This window comes from Rhipicephalus microplus, chromosome X, assembly GCF_043290135.1.
Source record: "Rhipicephalus microplus isolate Deutch F79 chromosome X, USDA_Rmic, whole genome shotgun sequence".
Classification (NCBI taxonomy): Eukaryota; Metazoa; Arthropoda; class Arachnida; order Ixodida; family Ixodidae; genus Rhipicephalus; species Rhipicephalus microplus.
This window is the reverse complement of record NC_134710.1, coordinates 507,356,528-507,377,855: the sequence shown is the minus strand read 5'-3', so window position 1 is coordinate 507,377,855 and position 21,328 is coordinate 507,356,528. Positions and strand designations below refer to the sequence as shown.

At 44.3% G+C, this 21,328-nt stretch overlaps 1 protein-coding gene and 1 long non-coding RNA gene across 12 annotated transcripts in view; one reads left to right on the top strand and one right to left on the bottom strand.

Moving 5' to 3' along the window:
* Nucleotides 1-21,328, bottom strand: part of CAP (Cbl-associated protein) — a 1,014,121-nt gene that overhangs the window by 712,467 nt on the left and 280,326 nt on the right. For all 11 annotated transcript variants that reach the window (XR_012887795.1, XR_012887796.1, XM_075881103.1 and 8 more), the window contains one exon: nucleotides 10,910-10,968. Coding sequence is in view for 9 of the 11 variants with exons in the window: in XM_075881103.1 (XP_075737218.1) it covers nucleotides 10,910-10,968 (59 nt within the window). In the remaining 2 variants the exon portion in view is untranslated. The remainder of the gene's footprint in view (nucleotides 1-10,909; nucleotides 10,969-21,328) is intronic.
* LOC142776776 (uncharacterized) lies at nucleotides 1,430-20,586 on the top strand. The gene is made up of 3 exons (XR_012887802.1): nucleotides 1,430-1,771; nucleotides 18,142-18,241; nucleotides 19,945-20,586. It is a non-coding gene; the product is annotated as an uncharacterized LOC142776776 (long non-coding RNA).

Genomic DNA, 21,328 nt, shown 5'->3' with positions numbered 1-21,328 from the left:
AGCAGATGTGAAGGAATATGTCTATTTATTACAGGCTGTAACCGTGGAGACAAACCATGAGAAAGAAATATCTAGAAAAATAAAAATGGTGTGAGTCATATTCAGCAAGCATTCTGAAATCATGAATGGTAATCTGCCACTAATTTCGAAATGAAGATATATAACAGCTGCACCTTGCCGGTACTTGCCTACGGAGCAGAATCTGGCGGCTTACAAAGAGAGTTCAGCTTAAATTAAAGACGATGCAGCGAGCGAAGGAAAGGAAAGCGATAGATGTAACCTTAAGAGAGAAAAAGAGAGCAGAGTGGGTCAGGGAAGAAACCGGGGTTAAAGATACCATAGTGGAAATCAAGAAGAAGAATTGGAAATGGACCAGGCACGTACCTCATAGACAGGATAATAACTGGTCATTTAGGGTAACTCACTAGATTCCCAGGGAAAGCAAACACACGAATCGTAAACAGAAAGTTAGGTGGGCCGATGAGAATAAAAAGTTTGCTGGTATAACGTGGCCATGAAAAGCACAAGACCGGGTTGATTGGCGGATCATGGGATAAGTCGTTGCCCTGCAGTGGGCGTAGTCAGTCTGGTGATGATGATGAGTGTGTGCATTAAGCAACCCCTAACAGAGAAAGCTTTGTTTGCAAGTTTTTTACAGCAATTTGTAGCTTTGCGTCTGGTAATTCCGAAATTATATCGTAAATGCTCTAACAAATCGTGGAAATATTGCTAGCGACACCAATTCAGCACAATTTTACGTCAGTTGAAAACACCCGCGTAAACACCATCAGAAACCAGCGCCCCATAACGGAGTGGCGCTTGAAACTACGTGCGCTGAAGCTTCGGTGATGCCGAAACACGCTGTTTTCAAATAGAGGGACCCACGGGCAGTGAAGAATAAAACGACGTGGGGGTTTTGAGCATCTCCCCTCCAGAAAAAAGAAAAGCATTCATGGCGTAAGCAGACTAAACCAGTTCGAAAGCAGCCCGACAAGAGAGCGCGAGGGTTGACCAACAATAGGCCTCGCCGGGTGCCAGTCTGGGTATTGTGCACGCCCCGCAAATGTTATTACTTTAAACCAAATTACCCTTACTTTAAAACTAAACTAAAATATCTTCTAGGCAACGCACGCTACCAATACTCTGTCAGAGGGCGCTCCGCATGCAGGACTATCAAACAACACAAGCATCTCGAATTTCCAAATTTGGTGTCAGGGGTCCTTCATAGAGATCATGACATGGTCACCCAACAATTTACAGTTCTGGGCGAAAAACGAAGGTAGAGGGCCGAATATGCTTGTACACGGACGAAAACTTAACTGTGAAAGGTTATTTCAGTCCAAAATAAGCCGTAGACGTCTTCGGCTGTAAACTCCGCCCACCGCCGGCGACTGCCATTTTTCTGGGACGTGCGTGACGTCACAAACCGATGAGATCAGCGCCGTTGCCTGCCACCGAACGACACCATCGGCACGTGGTGAGTGCGTTCACTGTGTTGCGAGTGTTGCTTGCCGCGAGGTTCGCACGAGTCGCAAGTGTTAAAAAGTGATACGGGTACCATCGCCATGTCGTCGGGCCCATCATCAGCTCAGGATTTGGGCAATGATTGACTGATAAGCATAAGCGGCAACGACGTCGTGTATGCTGCGCATTTTGATTTCGACCCGATCGCCACCAGGTCAAGCGAAGAAGAAAGCGTCAAAGACGGGGCGAACCCAGGTGCCAACGACCTCGATGTTGTGGCAGACGTTGCAGACGGCTTTACGCAATGGTAAGTAGCTATAATACGCGCACGCACTACTTAATAAGTGGTGGTAACAATGCTGCGCGTACTGACCGTTGCTTTTGCATGTTTAGTTACGTGCGTCATTGATGTAAACACTATCTGAAGCGAACGCCATGTACTCAGTGCGATGCTAGGGTTCCTCACGATACGCATCTTGGCCTAATCTTTGTGGCACAGTGTCGGGCTGCAGCATCGGCTTCTTCACTGGTATACCAAACTCGCCGAGAAGACGCTGATTATAATTGTAGCTGTCTGCCGTGAAGTGCGCTGAGCACAAAACAGATGCGTCTCTTGCACACCAGTCCTTCCTGCGTACGTTTATCTCCCAAGCCTTGCATTTTGCGGGCTCTTTAGGGAAGTGGAAGAATGACACAGTACTCTCCCTGCCCTGTACGCTCCGGCACCCCACAGCACAGCATGGGCGACGTGGTGGCACTGCTTCAACCGCTTCAAGTCATTCAGTTCCAGTGGCACGTTGAATAACGCTGAAAGAACTAGAATGCAAGCGCAGCTGACCATGAAACATGATCGCCCTCCATACTGCACACCATGCGGAAGCTCGCCGAGCAAGCGGTTCACTACGTCACGCCTAGCGAGAGCGCCAGTGTTTCCCGACCACTAGGCTGCTCGGTCTTTTAAAAAAGTATTCTATTATAAATTACCGGCACGACCAAATGCGCTGACATTTCACCAGTGTGTTTGTGAACGTACAAGGGCCAACCCACAAACACAGATTTTGGTCGAAAATTGGGTGTCATGACCCGTTTAAACGCGAGAGTGTCAGTCAGCGCCACTAGTAGGCATGGCGGCGTGTTCAGAACACTCGTTATCTGCACGGTTGATATACATATATTGCCACAGAGATTGCTCCTACTAATTGCTACTACTACTAATGCTACTACTAATGACTACTACTAATGACTTGCTAGTACTAATTGCTACTACTAATGACTTGCATTGGGCACGGTGGACCCGACGTGACCATGAAACTTACGTCTATGTTCTGCCTCATGCAGGTTAGTTGCAACGTAGGTTTGTTTCATAGTGATTATCGCTGCATTTTTGTCTTGCCGTGCCCTCGGCGTTGTCGCAATATAGCATATGAGTGTTTTCGTGCTTGTCGATTGATTTTATGCGGTGACGTGGAAAAATCCCTGGCCCCACCCAGAAAGAACTATAAGAAGAAGTGCTCAACGACCAAGCGAAAATTCACGATGAAGTGCTTGAACTAAAGAAACAGTTTATTCAATTGAAAAATATGGTACATGATTTCATTACGGCACAAAAAGATTCCCAAGAACGCAGCATTGCCAGTGAAAAGGTGGGAAATACGCTACAATCACTGGAACATATCGTAAACTTTCAAAACAAAAAGCTTACCGATCTCGAAGACCTTTCCAGACGGTCGAATTTGATTATTTACGGTATTCCCGAATGCCCTAATATAACTGATGCAACCCTGAGGGAAAAAGTGGTTAAGGAATCATTCACAGAAAAACTTGGTGTGAAATGTGATTCCATCGGACGCATACACCGACTAGGAAAACACACTGGTAAAAGGCCTATCGTGTCTAGCCTAGCGTTTTTCGGCATCATCCACGTTCAAAATTTTAAAGAAAAAAAGTAATATGAGAAAATGCCAAAAAACTGAAAGGATCGACGGTATCTATTCAAAATGATTATTTGCTGTTGACACTTAAGAAACGAAAAATGTTGTGGGACAGTGCTAAGAACGAAAAGCGACAAGGAAAAAAAAGTATTCTTAGTACACGACAGCCTTATAGTAGATAAGGATACATTTTATTGGGATGAATTGCAAAACACGTGAGTAAAAGCAACCGACCGTCAATCTTCCAAGCTGCACTCGTGACCTATTCCAGCACTATGTAACAAACACTTAAGGCTACTAAATATTAATACCCGAACCATTGTGAATAAAACTGAAGCGTTCGAAGTGCTTCTGCTGCAACATGATCCACATATTGCGGTTGTTACCGAGACTTGGCTACTCGAGCATTTGCCTAATGACGACGTCTTCCCCCCATCCTATGCAGTTTTTCGTAAAGACAGACGCACTAGGGGAGGAGGGGTGGATATATTGGTAAAACAGTGTATCGATGCTGTTTTGTTGGATTATCTTGTTGACACAGAATGATTATGTATTAGGGCTACATGCTGGGGTCATAGTCTCGTTGTAATTGGGTTGTACAGACCCCCAGGCGTTACTCCAGAATACCTTAGCACACTGAAAAATTATATGGCCAAATTTGAGAGCAAAAAGGTCTTAGTGATTGGTGACCTGAACCTACCTAGAGTAGACTGGGAGCGCCTTGACGCCAGCATTAACACTTCAAAACATGTTGACATAGTGTTTGACATCATGCTTATACATGACCTATTGCATGTAGCTCAGGTACCTACGCACGTACAGGGATTCCACCTCAATATTAGATCTTGTGTTTCTGAACCGCAATTTCTCCGAATATACAGTAGAGGTAGGACAAGGTCTTTCTGATCATAGCTATGTCTTCACTTCCTTTCCTCTTGTCCCACTAACTGACCATAAAAAGCCGGTATTTCGCTGCTTTAAAGACTTTTCCAGGGCAATGATGCAGACATAATTGAACACCTAGAAACATGTCTTACAAATTTTGATGACGTAAATGTTAGCGTGCTTTGGACATGATTCGAACAATTGTGTAATTTTTGTTGAGATAATTTTGTGCCTTCCAAGCACAAAAAAGTTAACAAACAAACACCATGGGTAAATTGCAACATCATTCATATGAAGCGCAAAGTTAAGCGACTGAAAAAAAGGCGGTCAACGGCTGATTTGATACATGATGCGCACAACTTCTATATGTATGCTCCATTTGGGATCCTTTTCAACTGAACTTGGTACAGAATGACCAACGCTTCATTCTATCTAACTACCATCGCACTAGCAGTGTTACGTCAATGAAACACAGCCTTTCACTACAGTCACTTGAATCACGTCGCAAAGCATCTCGTCTCATACTTTTTCACAAGATATTCAATCATCCACTTTTGAAAACTCAGTTCATTACCTCTCCTGCCTATTACTCAGCTCATTTAGATCATCAACATAAGGTACACGTCATTAGCTGCCGCAGTAACACTTTTCATCATTCCTTCGTCCCACGCACATCCAATGACTGGAACCACCTTCCCTCGGACATGGTTTCCATGTCAAATCATGACTTGTTTTCTTTCACAATACAGGAGTACTTACGTGATGACGCGTGAAGTGTATATTGTACATTTATATTATTGTATTCTGTTTCCCCGTGTTTCTGATGGTACTTACACATACATCCAGTGTATTGCCTAACATCAAATTTACATGTCTTGTAATCTTTATCATTCTGATGTCACTATGTTTCTCTTGTTCATAGTTTATTATTTTCTTGTACTCCGCTCCCCTCTGTAAAGCTATGTGCGATCGAGGGTAAAATAAATGAAATGAAAACATTCTCGCTCAAACTGTCCACAGCTCTAGGGAGTATGACTTTAAAACCTCATTACCTAACTTTATTGCAAATGACCCCAGTAAATTCTGAAGTTTTATCAGTGAAAAGAAAATACCTGTATCCCAAATATCGACCGATAGAACCAACGTCACTGATCAGAGAGACATCGCCTGGCATTTTAATCAATATTTCCAAAGTGTCTTCAACACTTCTGATTTCAACTGTATATCTAATGCTACAGCGTTTCCTTGTGCTGAAGCACTGTTTATTTCTTATCCAGGCGCAGTGTCTATGTTTCTAAATTTAAAAACTAAGGCATCCTGTGGTCCTGATAACATACCAAACGTATTTATACGACGATATGCTTTATCTCTGGCAAAGTTTTTGGTTATTATTTTTTGCTGCTCTTTGTTGTCTTCCCTGCTGCCCAGTGACTCAAGGACAGCCCGCGTTGTACCTATCTTTAAAAAGGGGGACTGTTTAGCACTAGGAAATTACCATCCAATCTCACTAACTTCACAATTTTCTAAAATTATTAAACACATCATAGCTACTAGTATAAAGAAGTATATTGAAGAACGCTCTATATTAATCATGTATCAACATGGTTTTCGAAAAGGAATATCCACCGTAACTCAACTCGTCACACTGTTTCACTCTCTTGCATTAAACATCGATAGACACGGTAGGACAGATATGCTGTTCTTAGATTTCTGCAAAGCCTTCGATAAAGTTCCCCATAGTAAACTCATTTCCAAACTTAGAACAATAGGTATACCCGATATATTCGCTTGTTGGATTTCTGCGTATTTAAATAATCGCGAACAGTACGTTGATGTAAGGGGCAATATTCGGACTGTCTCCCGGTCACATCGGGTGTACCACAGGGCAGTGTGTTAGGCCCTTTGATTTTTTTATTGTATATCAATGATATTGTGGATGTTATTCACCCTAGTGTGGAAATAATATTGTTTGCAGATGATTGTGTTTTGTTCAAAGAAATACGTTCCACTGACGATTTCAACGATCTGAGCACTTGTATTTGCAATATATATGAATGGTGCAACAAATGACGAATGTGTCTCAACGCGAACAAATGTATGTGCCTTCCAGCGACTCGCCGAAAGAATCCACAATCGTATACATACATATTAGGGTCTTCACCACTGCAACAAGTAAACTCCTACAAATACCTTGGTGTGACACTCACTTCCAACTTATCTTGGAATTTCCATATTGATAATGTTTGTTCATATGCCTTTCGTAAACTATGTCTTCTTAAACACAAACATCAAAGTGCTCCCACGAATGTTAAACTACTTTGTTACACAGCCCTTGTGCGGCCAAAACTAGAGTACGCGAGCATAGTATGGGATCCTTCTTCAAAACGTAATATACACGCTCTTGAGCGTATTCAAAGAAAAACTGTTAGATTTATATTCAACAAGTACTCCAGGTTAGACTCAACCTCAGATTTAATGCTAGCCAACAACGTTCCCTTACTGCAGATGCGAAGACAAAAAGCTCCTTGGTCAACTTTTGAACAAAAAAATAGTTCTCGGCCCATCCCCGTATTTGACACCCCTTAGTAGCCGGCCCACCTGACACCACCACCCAAAGGCCTTGATCCCATATTTTGCTCCCACAGACCTACTGAAGTATTTGTACTTTCCAAGAACCATACGTGAATGGAACTGTCTTACTAATACATGTGATGAATGAACTAACCTACCAAACAACGTTCTTCGCCCTTTATTGTTTCGTTTCGCAATTATTTTATTTGTATGTGTATTACCACCCTGCTTGGACCTCGAGTCTGCAGTACTGAATAATTGATTAAAAATAAATAATTATTTTACGAAGAGGACCAACGGGACGCTATGTAGGTATCTACAATGCCTCACAACCAACGAGACGCCACGTGGGCGTCTACTGTGCCTCGCGCGTGCTCACGCATCTTGGGCAGAGCAGCACATGCCTCTGGTGCACGAGCACGAGCCGGGAAGACTGACCGAGTAGTTTTTCAGAAAGGGACACGTAGGCGGAACGCTTTTAGCAGACTCTTCTTTGTGACATAGCTACTTTTCTAGGCACAAGTTTGTCCTCAATGAATCATTGTGTGTGTTCCCCCTGTTGTATTACGTGACAATACATATACATATATGTATTGTCATATATATATATATATATATATATTGACACGGTCATGTAGTGGGTTTCTGTTTGTTGCATGGCTAGTGTCAATATATATTCAGAGGTAAAGTTCAGTGGGTTGGGTACGTGTAAGAAAAGAAACAGGTACACGTACGAGATAGCAAGCAGTTCCTGTATAAATTTACGTTTCGGCCGTGACTCGGCCTTGGCACGAAGGCTGTGCCACGGCCGAAACGTAAATCTATAAAGGAACTGCTTGCTCTCTCGTACGTGTACCAGCTTCTTATATATACATATATATATATATATATATATATATATATATATATATATATATACGCTATGTCACTAAGTGTCTCATGGATGTATGTATGTATGTATATATATATATATGTATGTATGTATGTATATATATTATATGTATGTATTCAAGTAGATCCTCCGTGACCACGGCAACAACGCAAGCCTTTATTTAGACAGTTTCGGCCAGTGTCTGTCCTCCGTCAGAACGAAAACTAGACTCTGGCCGAAGTCTGGCCTTAGCCTTCATCATTCCTGACGAAGGCCAGACTTTGGCCGAAACTGTCGAAATAAACACTTCCCTTCCGTTGTTATCGTTTTCTTGGAAGATCTACTTGACTATTAGGAACGCTACAGCTACTTTACAACTTCCAGCGTCTTCCCATCTATCGCAAAGCGCTGTTTTTTGCCAAGACTGGAGAATGTTGCACATTACTTTAGTTCAGTCAGCGTTTATTTTTAGACCTGCTCTTCTGCTTTCCGTGTCCAGCTCAGTAATCATGTGCTGCAATTCGTCACTTGATCGAGTTACTCATGAAGGCAATGTCGCCACTGAAACGCTGGTTACAAAGATACTCTGCATTAATTCTTATTCCTAAGTCTTCCCAATCTAGGGTTCTGAAAACCTACTGTAAACGCGCGGTGAATGACATTGAAGAGATCGTGTCGCCCTGCCTTACACTCTTCTTCATTGGTATTATGTCACTTTTTGTTATCGAGAACTATGGTGGTTGTGGATCCGCTGTAGATTTCTTCCAGTGGGTATATGTTTATGTAGGGTTCGTGCATGCCCTGACTCCTTTTTGCCTGAATGACTGCTAATGTCTCGACAGAGTGAGTAGCGTCACTGGTGTGGACAATGTGCTGCTGCCCATTTCACATGAACTACTGCAAATGGAGCTCAGGGTAACTACCTAGCTAATTGAGAAACCACGGAAGGAGCTTGTGGGCGCATTGGACAACAGCCGCCGTTCATATAAATCACATCGGTGGACGCTCTCGTCACATGCTTTAGTGATGACATGATCGCCGACCGAATGGCATGGATTGCCGGTGTGCACGAGTGGTCGCCGAGGGCTCACAGCTGTCGTTCCTAATTCCTCACGCGTTCCTCGCTGTCCCCATCCCTCCGCTCTGCTCCGCGTTCGTTCTTTTTCGTCCTCGTTCACTCTACTGGTGACGACGAGGCCTGCGCCGCTGAACGCTAGCACGGAGGCCATGCAGAGGGCTCAGAAATAGCCGGTTGTGCCAGCGTAGATCAGCTACCGGTTGGTGGGCAAGCCACTGTTGATGGAAGACATTTTAGATTATGCAGTTTTATTGAAGAAATGCTCCATTGTACCAGATGTGCCAGAGCCCTAAGTGTCTCATGGACTGGGTGGAACAACTTCGCAAGAGTCACATAGAGCAGCGTTTTTCACCGAAAGTGTTTTACTTAGCTCAATCCAAACATTTTTGTCGTGGAAGGCTGCGTGCAACCATAACCTAATAACATGTTGGCTGCTGTGATGAGGGTAGTGCAACAGTGTGTGATGAGTGTAGTGCAACAGTGCGGTGCTGTCGGTGTGGTGTTCTCGGTGCCGTGCTGTTGTAGTGTCGCGAGTGGTGCAAAAGTGCTGCTGTAACGCGACAAAGGCACCACAAAACGAACTTGTGCACAATGAAAAGAAAAACGACGTTGGCGGGGCATGGCACCTGGTGAGCTGACGAGGGAAACTGGGTGAAACTCATTGAAAACCTGGCCCGCGGAAACAGAAAAAAGGACGACAATGATGCGCTGGAACGTGATGCAGTGAGACATGGAGAAGCCAGAGCGACACGATGCTGGCGTCAGGTCCATACAGCCGACCTTCGGGAGCGAGTACGAAGGGCCCGACAGCGTCAAAGGGATTTCGTAACCGAGTTTCTGCTTTCGCGTGCTTCTCCCGACCCGATCCAGGGCCTCCTGTCAGCCTCTGTACGTGGGCGAGGGGATCGCCGGCCTGTCGAGCCAGTGACGTCTCAGCCATGCCTCCTCGTCCGCCCCACGAGTGCCCGTGCCGCCGACTCACCGTTTCCGCAACGACTACACCGGCCCACTCTCTTCACACGCAGGACTATCGTCTTTCGAAGACATTTGCAGTAAAACATTTAGATACGAGGTAAATGTTTTCGCAATTTGGACCGTTTAACGGGAGCTTGTCTCGTGAGTCCGGTCGCACTAGCGTTTTCCTAAACTGACCTTGACCTTAACTATTTCTTCCGATTGCTTTTATTTTTTTATCTTTCTCTTTTTCCCGTGGGTTATCAAGTATTACTTTTCTGTTGTTTGAAAATGACTTTTTCCTTTCTTGCCTTGAGGCTTTGCCTCGACTAAAACAATTACAATTCTAAAACCTGCATAACAGGTGCCCAGTCGGGGTTCATTTCATCGAAGATCGTAGCAGCCCTTCGCAATGTGCAAGGCACGTTCAACACGATACATCACATCTCGGCAACAATTTATCTGGCGTATGACGCACTGAGCCCTTATCGACTCCACGGCGATAAACTGAGCAGTGGGGAGAGTTGGAAGCTTAACTTGCCTGTTATGAACTGACGCACGATTGTTGTCTTGAGGTACTTATTTTTGATGCATGCAAACCTACCCGGTGCTCTTTCAGGCGGCCAGTTTGGGATTACACGGCAAATACGCGTCTTGTTGTTTTCTATTTCATCTACACTAACTTCTCAGGTGGCAGCCAAATATCGCACAAATCATAACAGAAACATACGGCATTGACTAGAAATGCGAGAGCCACACATCAGCGATCGGTGCGGTTTGTGGCAATGTACTCGCTATGCTTTTCGAGATTCCAATTTTCACGGTCCGACGTAATTGCAAGTAATATATTGGCCACTGTGAGTCCACGCAACATGACACGGCAAGCCGAAAGTGCTACGCACCTAATATCCTAAATATTACATCCCAAAACCACGACAAGATTATGAGAGGGCTCGGAAAAATTAGACCACCTGGTGTTCTTCAGCGTGCCCCGACATCACACGAAACGGGCCTCTCGCATGTCACCTCCAACGAAAGGCGACCCTCACAAAGGGAATAAGGCCGCGCCGTTCCGGTCAGCAGCCAAGCACTGTCACTATTACATGACCGTGGAGGATAAAGGCTTTGCGCGCAAGTAAAAAGGAGCTCACTCACCTTCATCATTGTCTTCGACCACTTCCATGTGCATGCTGGTGCGGAACGTGTTTGGGTCCCTGTGTTCCATAAAAAACGTGTTAGCACCATCTACGGTATAGAAGGTCGAACACACAACATTGGCATTCACAAAGAAGCTGAGGAGAAATGCAAATATGAAGGAAATGTACCACTCATCGTGCCCGGAATAGCTACAGGGATGACTGTTAGGCGATAAGCGGAGTAGTTAACTTGATGGTACATGTCTTCTTTGCTACCCGAAATTGAAGAGTGCGTAAGAAGAGTGCATTCAAGTAATTTAGAGTTTGGAATGCGCGTGAAAGGCTAAAGAAACAGAAACACACACACACACACACACACGCACACACACACACACACGCGCACACACGCACGCACGCGCGCACGCGCGCACGCACACACGCACACACGCACACACGCACACACGCACACACGCACACACGCACACACACACGCACACACACACACACACACACACACACACACACACACACACACACACACACACACACACACACACACACACACACACACACACACACACACACACACTACGACGACGACGACGAAGAAAAAGAAGCTTTACGCGCACAGGTTCCGCTGTTTTGCTGCAAAAGGTCAGCTATTTTTCCTTCCGGCTCTCTAAATTTATTCAGGGGTTGCTTTCGAACACCTTGGGTTTCCGTTTAACACAGAGTCGAGGCTCTTTCAGTGGGCATTTACCCGCAATTACCAGTCGTATCGCAGGCCGCCGGCTTCCGGTTTCAACACGGCTGGCTCATACCCGCTCGGGTATGTCTAAGCCACAGGCCAATTCCTGACAGCCTCCGCTGGCAGGCGGTCACCCTGGTCCACGGAATTCACCTCGATCGGATAGTTCGGTGTTTTCGCCGGAAGGCGACAGGGCGCTACTCGATGTATATTTGCAGAATGTGCCATTTACTTCCGTTCCGGCAATACCTGACAATTCTGACATTCTGTTGCTTGCTGTAGTGGGTATGGCGCAAAATGCGAGGCTTGCTGCCGTAAGTGATCAAGTGGCACAAGCTTCTTTCCGCCACGTGGTCGCACATCAGAAACAGATCCACGATATTTTATTCGATGTCTCATGTAAGGTAACTAATACCCATAGGTCTCAGATCATTAGTTTGCTCCGACAAATTGTACAGGAGTGTGCTGATATCCGAGCACTTGCAGAAAACCAAGGCGACCGAATGAACAAAATTCGTCAGCTGGCCCTGTCGAAATATTCTGCCGCTCTCGGTGCGGCACTCTCGGCTCCTCAGGCTGCCTAAACGGCCGCGACTTAGGCGGCGGCAGCCGCGCGGAGCACGGCGCGTCCTACCGCGGTCCCACCCGTTTGGCCGGGGACTTGTTCTCACCCTGTACTGCCATCGCACTGTCCGGAAATTGCTGACCAACCCACAACGCACACCGCCAGGGGAGAGCATGAACATATTATGTTTCTAACACCACTTATTTTGTCTACCAATCCTGCCAATGAGGTCGCGAAGAATATTAAATCAAACGTTGACTCATAAAGGAAAACAATAGCGAACTGACTATTAGAAAGACATATCATAGATTAACAATATTAACAAACGACCATAACTCTATTACTATATAAGTTAAAGAATGCACTTAAAAAGAACGCAATCACAAGCATGACAATATCAGTCTGCTTACCCCAAAAGCGAGAACCTCATGACGATAGTTATAGCGCGAGAACAAAACGATGACACAGAGACAAGATGGACACGAAAGACATGAGCGCTAACTATCCTGCTTGTCTCTGGGTCGTCGTTTTTTTCTCGCGCTATAACTATCGCCATGCCATACCAACTAGCCCAAGCTGTCACACTGCGAAAACCTCACGTCAACCTTACTGGTGTAGACTCCGATATTCCAACCGCCAACATCATCTATCAGCTAAACATGCGCAACCCGAACCTACATTTAGACTCGACCACATGCTGAGTGGCGGTATCGTACAAGGAGCGATCGGGCAACTTCACACATGTGCGCGAAGTGGATCCTTCCACCTGTCGCTCACTGCTTGCTCAGGGACGAAATCTTCTTGGTTGGAAGGCATTTAGCGTGAGTGAAGACTTTCACGTGCCATTGTGCACATACTGTGCGACATGCGGCCATACAAGAAAATCTTGTCCTGTCGCCAACAAACCTGGCAAATCAGTGTGTACGAAGTGCACGGGGACACATCTTGGTGAAGCATGCAGTCTTACAATGAACGACCCAGGAATTGTTTGAAACGAATGCCAAAAGGTCGCATGACCTAGTCCCATTTAACTGGAAACGAAATGTGTTCTATATTACGAGCATGAGGGCTAGAACGGACTATAGGGTGGTATAAGAGGCGTGTACATCAAAGAGGGACGCAGCGGTCTCTATAACGCGCAGTGTTATTCACGGTTTGCTACATTAGTGCACGCATCCTTTTCGACTCATTTCTATGGACAACATAAAGGTCCCTTTTTTGCTGCTATTCTTCTAATAATGGCATATTCATACACAAAAAAAACACCAGATGGCACGCACATACACGTAACAAAACATCCCACAACATTACACGATATTTCATTCCGCAAGATATTTGCTGGTTGCTGGGGTACCACTGCAATACATGAAAAAAAGACTCCTTACAGCTTTTCGCACTTTCGTTTCAGGGAAGGCGTCAAGCTTCTCATTTAAAATTAATCGACAACAATCGTTGTCGATCAATTTGACAATCAATTTGACAACAATCGTTGTCGATCAATCATGATAGCGAACTATCATGACTCACAGCAATAACCTAAAATTTTTACAGGCTAACTTGGACCATACACGTGATGGTACAAAATTATTGATAGAATACATGACTCAACAACATTTCGATTTCACCTGTGTGTGTGACCCGCACATCTGCGCAGGCACTGCTCAAGGCATACCAAACACCATAACAAAGTTCCACGCACCAAAGAATCCTCGCGTCTTGCTTCTAGTACGCAACACTAATTTTGACTTGTTCCCACTACACGCAACATATTTGGTTGTTAAAGTAAAGTGTGAAAGTCGTGACCAAGCATTAATACTGATAGCTGTGTAGCCGCTGTGGTAGCTCAGTGGTTAGAGCATCGAACGCGTTATTCGAAGCTGTGTATAACCCACCGCAAAGACCTATTGATCCAGTTCTAGATGAGTTGCAATGTGTAGTTTCATTGTACACAGGTTGTACTGTCATCATAGCTGGAGATTTCAATTCTAAGCAAAGAATGTGGGGGCCGGCTATAGGGGATGTTCGCGACTCTCAAGTAGTCCAATTCGTGACGGTGAATGACTTAGTCATATTGAGCAACCCCACCTCCCCTCTAGCTTTCACAACTCCTTATGCAGATTCATGGATAGATTTAACTACGATTTAACATGACCTCATTCGTGATGCTTACCATCGGAAGGTTCTCCAAATGCCTACCCTCTCGGACCACAACTACATCGAATTCTAGTTCTCGTAAGCACATACCAGCAGTGCTAAACGAATAACTAATCTACGAAGAGCGAAAACTCTTAACAAATTAAAGGACAATACTTGGTTCACGAAGATACTCAGTTGCAACATTGGGTCACCTGAAGCCTTAAACATGGTTATGCCATATACTCCAATTTAAGCCAATGTTACTCGCGTAGGACCGTGTAGTAAACATTGCGTAGCAAAATATGTAATGATTGGTGGACACCCTAACTGACTATCGAACGTAAGCGTGTTTTCGGGCTATGCGACGACGATATCAGCGAACAGGTGACCCCCTCCTTCGAGGCATGTATCACAAATCGTACGTTGACGCATTCTCCACCTAGAAGGATAAAATCAGGAAGCAAAATCATCGTTCGATAACTACATTTGTGACTTTCTTACTGAGAAATGTTTATATGGTGATGTTTTCAAAACATTCTTTCAAAAATACCACCAAGTAACTTTTATTTCTCCTCTAAATTTACTTAACGGCACTCACACAACTTTTGTATTGGAGTCCGCCCGGCTCCTACTCGATACATTGGTAGTAGTGGACAGTTGTTCTGAAGATAATATGCACCAGACTATCATGCGTGGCATTGTGGCTTGTCCTTACCCATGGCACACTTCTGACCCTCCTTTTATAAAACCTGAGATAGAGTGTGTGATGAAACAGGGCAATTTCCACTCTGCTCCTGAACATGATGGATTAGCCTACCCGTTCGTTAAAGAATTCTGTGAATACCATCCCCATTTTTTCAAATTTATATTCAATACCGCCTTAAGAATCAGACACTTTCCGCAGGCTTGGAGAAGAGGAAAAGTAATATTCATACCGACGTCAGGTCATCCACTCAATTCGCCTAAGGCATATAAACCAATGGTAATGAACTCTGTCTTTGGTAAAGTACTACAAACACTCCTAAATGCTCGTCTGTATTATTTTCTGCACATTATTAATCTTCTTCACAATAATCAATATGGTTTTACGCATAATAAAACTGCTACTTCCGCACTGTACACACTCTGAAGCAAATTAGCTGCTTACAAGGCATCCAAACTTCCTACCATGCTCATATCCTTTGGTTTTGTAGGAGTATTCGATAGCGTTTGGCATCCTGCAGTCAAACTTTTTACGCAAGCACAGGTGTCCACAAAACTTGTACTGCCTACTCAAATCCTTGTTATCAAACCACACTAAGTTTTTCGACCAACGTCGCACAAGAGACAGTTCATACAACCATTGGCAGCCCGCAGGGATTCCCTATCAGTCCGCTACTGTGGAACATAGTAGTACACAGCTTACTCAATCTTGCCGTGCCACCCGGCGGACACATGCAGGCGTACGCGGACGATACCATCGTTGTCATTACAAATACGTCAAGACTACGGTTACAAGCAAAGGCTGAGCATGTCCTGGCCTTAGTATCCGGGTGGGCACGAGAAGAAAAAGTTATGGTAAGCGCCGAGAAGTCCTTCTTTGTGTTCTTTAACAACGGACACATGAGTACATCAAAACGCCGCATATCTATTCGCATGCATGGCGTTTTTCTCAAACACAACAAATTAATTAAGATTCTAGGTGAAATATTTGACCCCTGTTTAAATTTTCATGCTCACTTTGATTACAATAAAGAAAAAGCTGAAGTGTTCACATGCCGCCTCCTCGCATTTGTTAAATCGCACCATTCACTAAACTGTACACTCATTAGACAACCCTGCCCTCAAGTGATACTGCCCTCTCTCACATATGCATCTACAGTACGGAGGCCTATGTTCCCATCGAAATTCATTAAGACGCGAGTTTTATCAGTTCAGCGAAGCTTCTTAATTTTTTAACAGGTGCATTTTACACAAAGCGTACGTCATCCCTACAGATTCTCGCTAACGCACCTCCGTTACCACTAGAGTTGGACAGACTATCTGCAGAATTTTCCTTATTCATACTCTGGAACGTAACTTATGGTGGTGTAAAAACATTCAGACCTACGGACATACTATATTCATGCCGTCCACGAGCTTATCACCCCAGTAAAGATAAAAATTTTGTTTCACTAAAATCTCACCCCCACAAGAAGCAGTTATTTTCAAAACAAAAGCCATTCACGTATACACTTACGGCACATAGACGTCACACACACATACGTGGCGGGAGTGGCATATATTGCTTTAACAAAAGATGAAAAAAGTAACTGTCAAGAAATTTCAGACACGCAACGTTTCAAGCGCATACGACACAGAATTATTTGCATTCCAAGAAACACTACAATTTGTTTTTACAAATACCTTTTAAAACGCCAGCCCACATTTACACAAACTGTCTATTGCTTCTAATGAAACTTTCAAGCCTCACTGATAACGACGAAAGAATTTGGAACATCAAGCTGCTTCTAAGCCATATAACCTCGTCAGGCAAAATTATAAAACTTCATCATGTACCTGGCCATATGGGAATGTTTGGAAATGAACTAGCTGACGCAGCAGCTGCATCAGGAGGGAAATCAGGCTTCGTACGTTACGCCAAAATATCCTTTTGGTCAATACGGACTCAGTTTAATAAAATCTTGAATTCATATTGGCACACCCATTGGCAGACTGAGGGACCTGAGACAACGCTATTTCATTGGATTACAGGTTCGTACAAAATTCCTCAATAATTTCCCTTGTCCTAAACGTCGAACACATTTGTTGTCTGGTCGTGGACACATCCAGCATTATTTTCATTGATTTAATATAACTGCATTGGACAAGTGTATGTGTGCTGCACCTTGCTTGAGCGAACAGCACTTCTTTATTGAATGCCCAAACACGCAACACATTGTGATCCATGCACGTGTGCGCAACAGTGATACTACACTACCCGTGCATTATTATGAGCTATTGACCAATAAAAAATCTCGTAAGTATCTACTTCAGTTAGCGACTGTCATTAGCAACTCTATTTCTATGACATCCACATGACACGCATTAGCTACCAACACTTTATCTAGACGTCACTTCATACTCCGAATAACCTTCCTTAGCATCGTAGTCTATAATAGCCTTTGCGTGAATGCCCTTGATTATAGTCGCAGTTATGACAACCCCCTTTTTCTTTTTAGGTATTTTCACATATAGGGGGCGAGAAAAGCACACACCGCTTGAAATTCTGCTGTATGCACGTAGCTTCACTATCAAGACCGTTGAAAGTGTAAAGTATATGCGAATGCTTGCTTACCGACCAATGGAAAATATCAGAGTCGCTTACGCTCCCTCCCCGCAGTGAAGGACGAGCCTTCTTCGCATTTATGAACATGCCTTTCATTCGTAGCCACTTTTTTGTATGGCCAGCGTGAGGATTGACTGAAATTTTTTTAACGAACAATTATTGTGGCAAAACAAACTGTTGGACCAGTTGGCTATTCACGAACATGTGAAGAATAATAACTGAAAATTGGCAAGGAGAAAAAACGTATCCGTTTCGTGGCAAGGGCGAAGCAATGAATGCAATAATCAGAAATGTGAATGTCACAGGAAGAAGGACTAGCCACTTGATAACTGCAGCTTCCAGCTGCGAAATGAGCACTCGAAGAGGACGCACACGTATACACAGGGCAAGCAACCAACAACTATCACACTTGCTACGCCTTTGTGTTTGAGCAACGCGCTGCAAGTCTCGACAATGTAGAAGCCGACACTGTTTGATATTTATTTTTGTTTACAGTGCGGTGAACAGGACGGCCCCTTAAAGTGCTGCCACCTTTTATAGGGCTCCCTCCACCATTGTAGTGCCTGCAGCATCATCGCCAAGCTGTAGGGCTCAGGTGCGTAAACTGATGCTGAGTTCACGTGGCTTTGTTCGGAGTGATATGTCTTGATGTTGATTCCTCAGTGCTACAACCATTTGAGTTAAGCTAGTAGGCAAATTTCTGCCAGAGCGAAACCGTTAAGCACCGGGAGTGATAATGGTGGCCGCCGTAACACAGATGTCTTCACTTCAAGTGGAGGAGCGGGCATCGTGGCAATGTGCGTATCCTGCCACGTGATGGCATCTGATGCAAGGTGGGCGGAGTAAAACATACATACAAAGAACTTTTTCGGGTTGTTAGAGACATTACTACAACTAGCCATGTTCAGTGAAGACGGTGGTTCCACCCATGTAGAAACCGGGAGTTGATGACTCTCGGCGACGACACAAGTGCTTTGGACAGCCTCAACTTGATACGCGAGACCGGCACTGTGCAGTCACTCATCCCAGATGGTCGCATCGTGTAAATACTAAGCCCACGTTAAATTGGCACTGCCAGATCATGTGATTGAAGGAGCAAGTTTTTCGCCCGCATTAGGAGCATGGTTGTGGAAAATCTAGATTGGATCAAATGAAATCATTAGCAGGAATATGTGCGTGTCTGCAAAAATATCAGAGTAACTGATTGGAGTTAGTTTATTTTGGGTATCAGTGGGGAGAACGTTCCCTTACTCAGCCTATAGTGAGTCATAATTTTGTTAAATGTTGTTGAAGAAACCTTCATGAGACAGCCCTGTGAATGAGCTCTCTGTTATTCTCAGCGCGGTACGTGAGCTCTCGCGCTACGGAATGAGCTCACTCGTTGGAATTGCAACCTGAAATGCCTTTGACTTGAGCAGGGAACCACGGGATGTGGTGACCACGGAAATTTTAGTTATTACTCCTTGTATAGATTTCTGAATGATCCTCGCGATTGATATTGGAGCACTCAAGTAGGTTTTGTTCGCCGTACGCGAATCCGAGAAGTTGGTGACGGGCTGTTGACCGTATAGAGGACCAGGGCTATGGAGTTCTGTACCGGCACATGTACATGTTTTGTTTGTACTGATGCTGCATTTATTATTGTTTCTCGCGCGTCAACTACTGCGATAGGAAAATTTCTTTTTCCGCGTATTCGGCTGCGTAAATAAGCATAGTATCAGTCATGTGTGGGCCGACTCTCCTGAGTATAGCCTTCGCACGAGTGACTCTCCGACCCCAGTTATAGATAGGGCAGATGTGTCCCGGAATCGGCTCGCCTATTATGACTTTCATTGATTCTTTAGAAAGAGGGTGATGCGCCAGCATCATCAATAATTTTGCTACCCAGCCTAGTTGACGATAATCTAATGACTTTTGCAGCTAAGCCTGCTCCATTTAGTTCTACAACTTTGTTGTGTAATCCAAGCTCTAAAAGCTTCTCCGTGCAGATGGATTTACATAGGCCAAGCAGCCATTTAAGACCGGTTTTAGTGAGTGTGTGCAGCTTATTTTTTCCGCCTTACTAAAGTTGAGGTAGGAGGCTAAGTAATTAGCTTGGCTAATAAAAAGAAAGCGTCCAGTACCGTAAGCAAAATATCTTCTTGGAGTCGTTATGCTTCAATGGCGACCATAGAAATAAATCTAAATGAGACCTGTGCTTCCATATACGACCATAGCTTCCGCCTTTACCATTGATTAGAAGTGTCATACTTTGGAAAGAATCCATGCTTTGAATGAGTTGGCCTTCTTTTGTTTTAGGTACTCTCCCAAGGTTCGTGGATTCGGTCTCATGGCCTCGCCTGTTTGTAGAGTAAAAGTGCAGATTGAGCCGGTGATGACTTCAGTGTCGTTTCAACCATGAACTCTTACATTACATGTAGAGCCGCTTTTAAATATTGTTTCATGTCTTCAAGCGTACCTTCGGTGACCAGATTGTAATTATACCTGCATAGATGGTACGTCCCATTCCTGGGAGCTCATCAGGTTTGTTGGATTGACTGTGCATAGCTATATTAAAGAGACGAGGAGATAAGACTGACCCCTGAGGAATGCTATGATTGCCTAGTTCAAAAGCCACAATCTAGATTGTGCCCAGTCGCAGCTTGCCTTTCTGCTTGAAAGGAAAAAGAGGGTTAAGCTGTAGAATTGCTTTGCTAGATTAAAAAGAAAAATCTCCCTTGAATATGCTCATGCGAGACCATTTCGAATGCTTTGGCAAAATTGAGCGCAAGTATTTTTCTGAAATCGTCAGAGGGATTATCAAGTATGGTGCTCTGGGTGAGCATTTTTGCTCTTCAGGAGCCAGTGAGGTTGTGCCTAAAATGCTTGTGCTTTTCAAGTGCTCTATCATATGATAAGCTTCGGCAGAGCAGCTTATTGTTCTTGTCCTCGTCCTAATTATCTTGCTGTTATGAATGCCAAATAAATTGATTGTTTGATTTTTTATCGCATTTTCAGCCACTTTTGCAATGCACGATGCAAGATATATTGGGCGTAAGTTATTAATGTGCGAGGGTTTCCCGGTTTTGGGATAAACACCACATAAGCTGTGCGCCATTCTACAGGAAGTTGTCCGTCGCTACAGATTTCATTTATTTTTTACAGTGATTTCAATGACATTATCATTGAAAATACGCAGTAGTTTTTAAGTGATTGCACCTGGTCCCGACGCAGACCTGTCATTTAGGGTGAAAAGAATATGTTTGATATCGGACTCCATGAATGGATCCTCGAAATCCGGCCTACCTAGACCTGTATACGTAGTTACCTCTATACGTAGACCTGTATACGTTGACCTGTATACATGTATACGTAGATACCTGTATACGTAGACCTGTATTCACCAGCAGACGACCATGTTGCAAGAAGTGACAGCGCCAACTCATCCTTCCCAACTACCCACCGCCAACCCCAACTTGGCTAATAACCCTCCTCAGGAGCCTCCAATCTTCTCCAGTCTGCCTGGAGAAGATGTCGAAGGCTGCCTCATTAGCAATGACCGTGTAAGTGTTCAACAACTGGAACGAGACATCAAAGTTGGAGCACGTCCAGTTTTACACCTCTCAAGTTGCCAAAATATGGTTGCTAAATTATGAGAGTGACTTCCGTAATTTGCCTTCCACCAATGACTAGCTCCACCGTA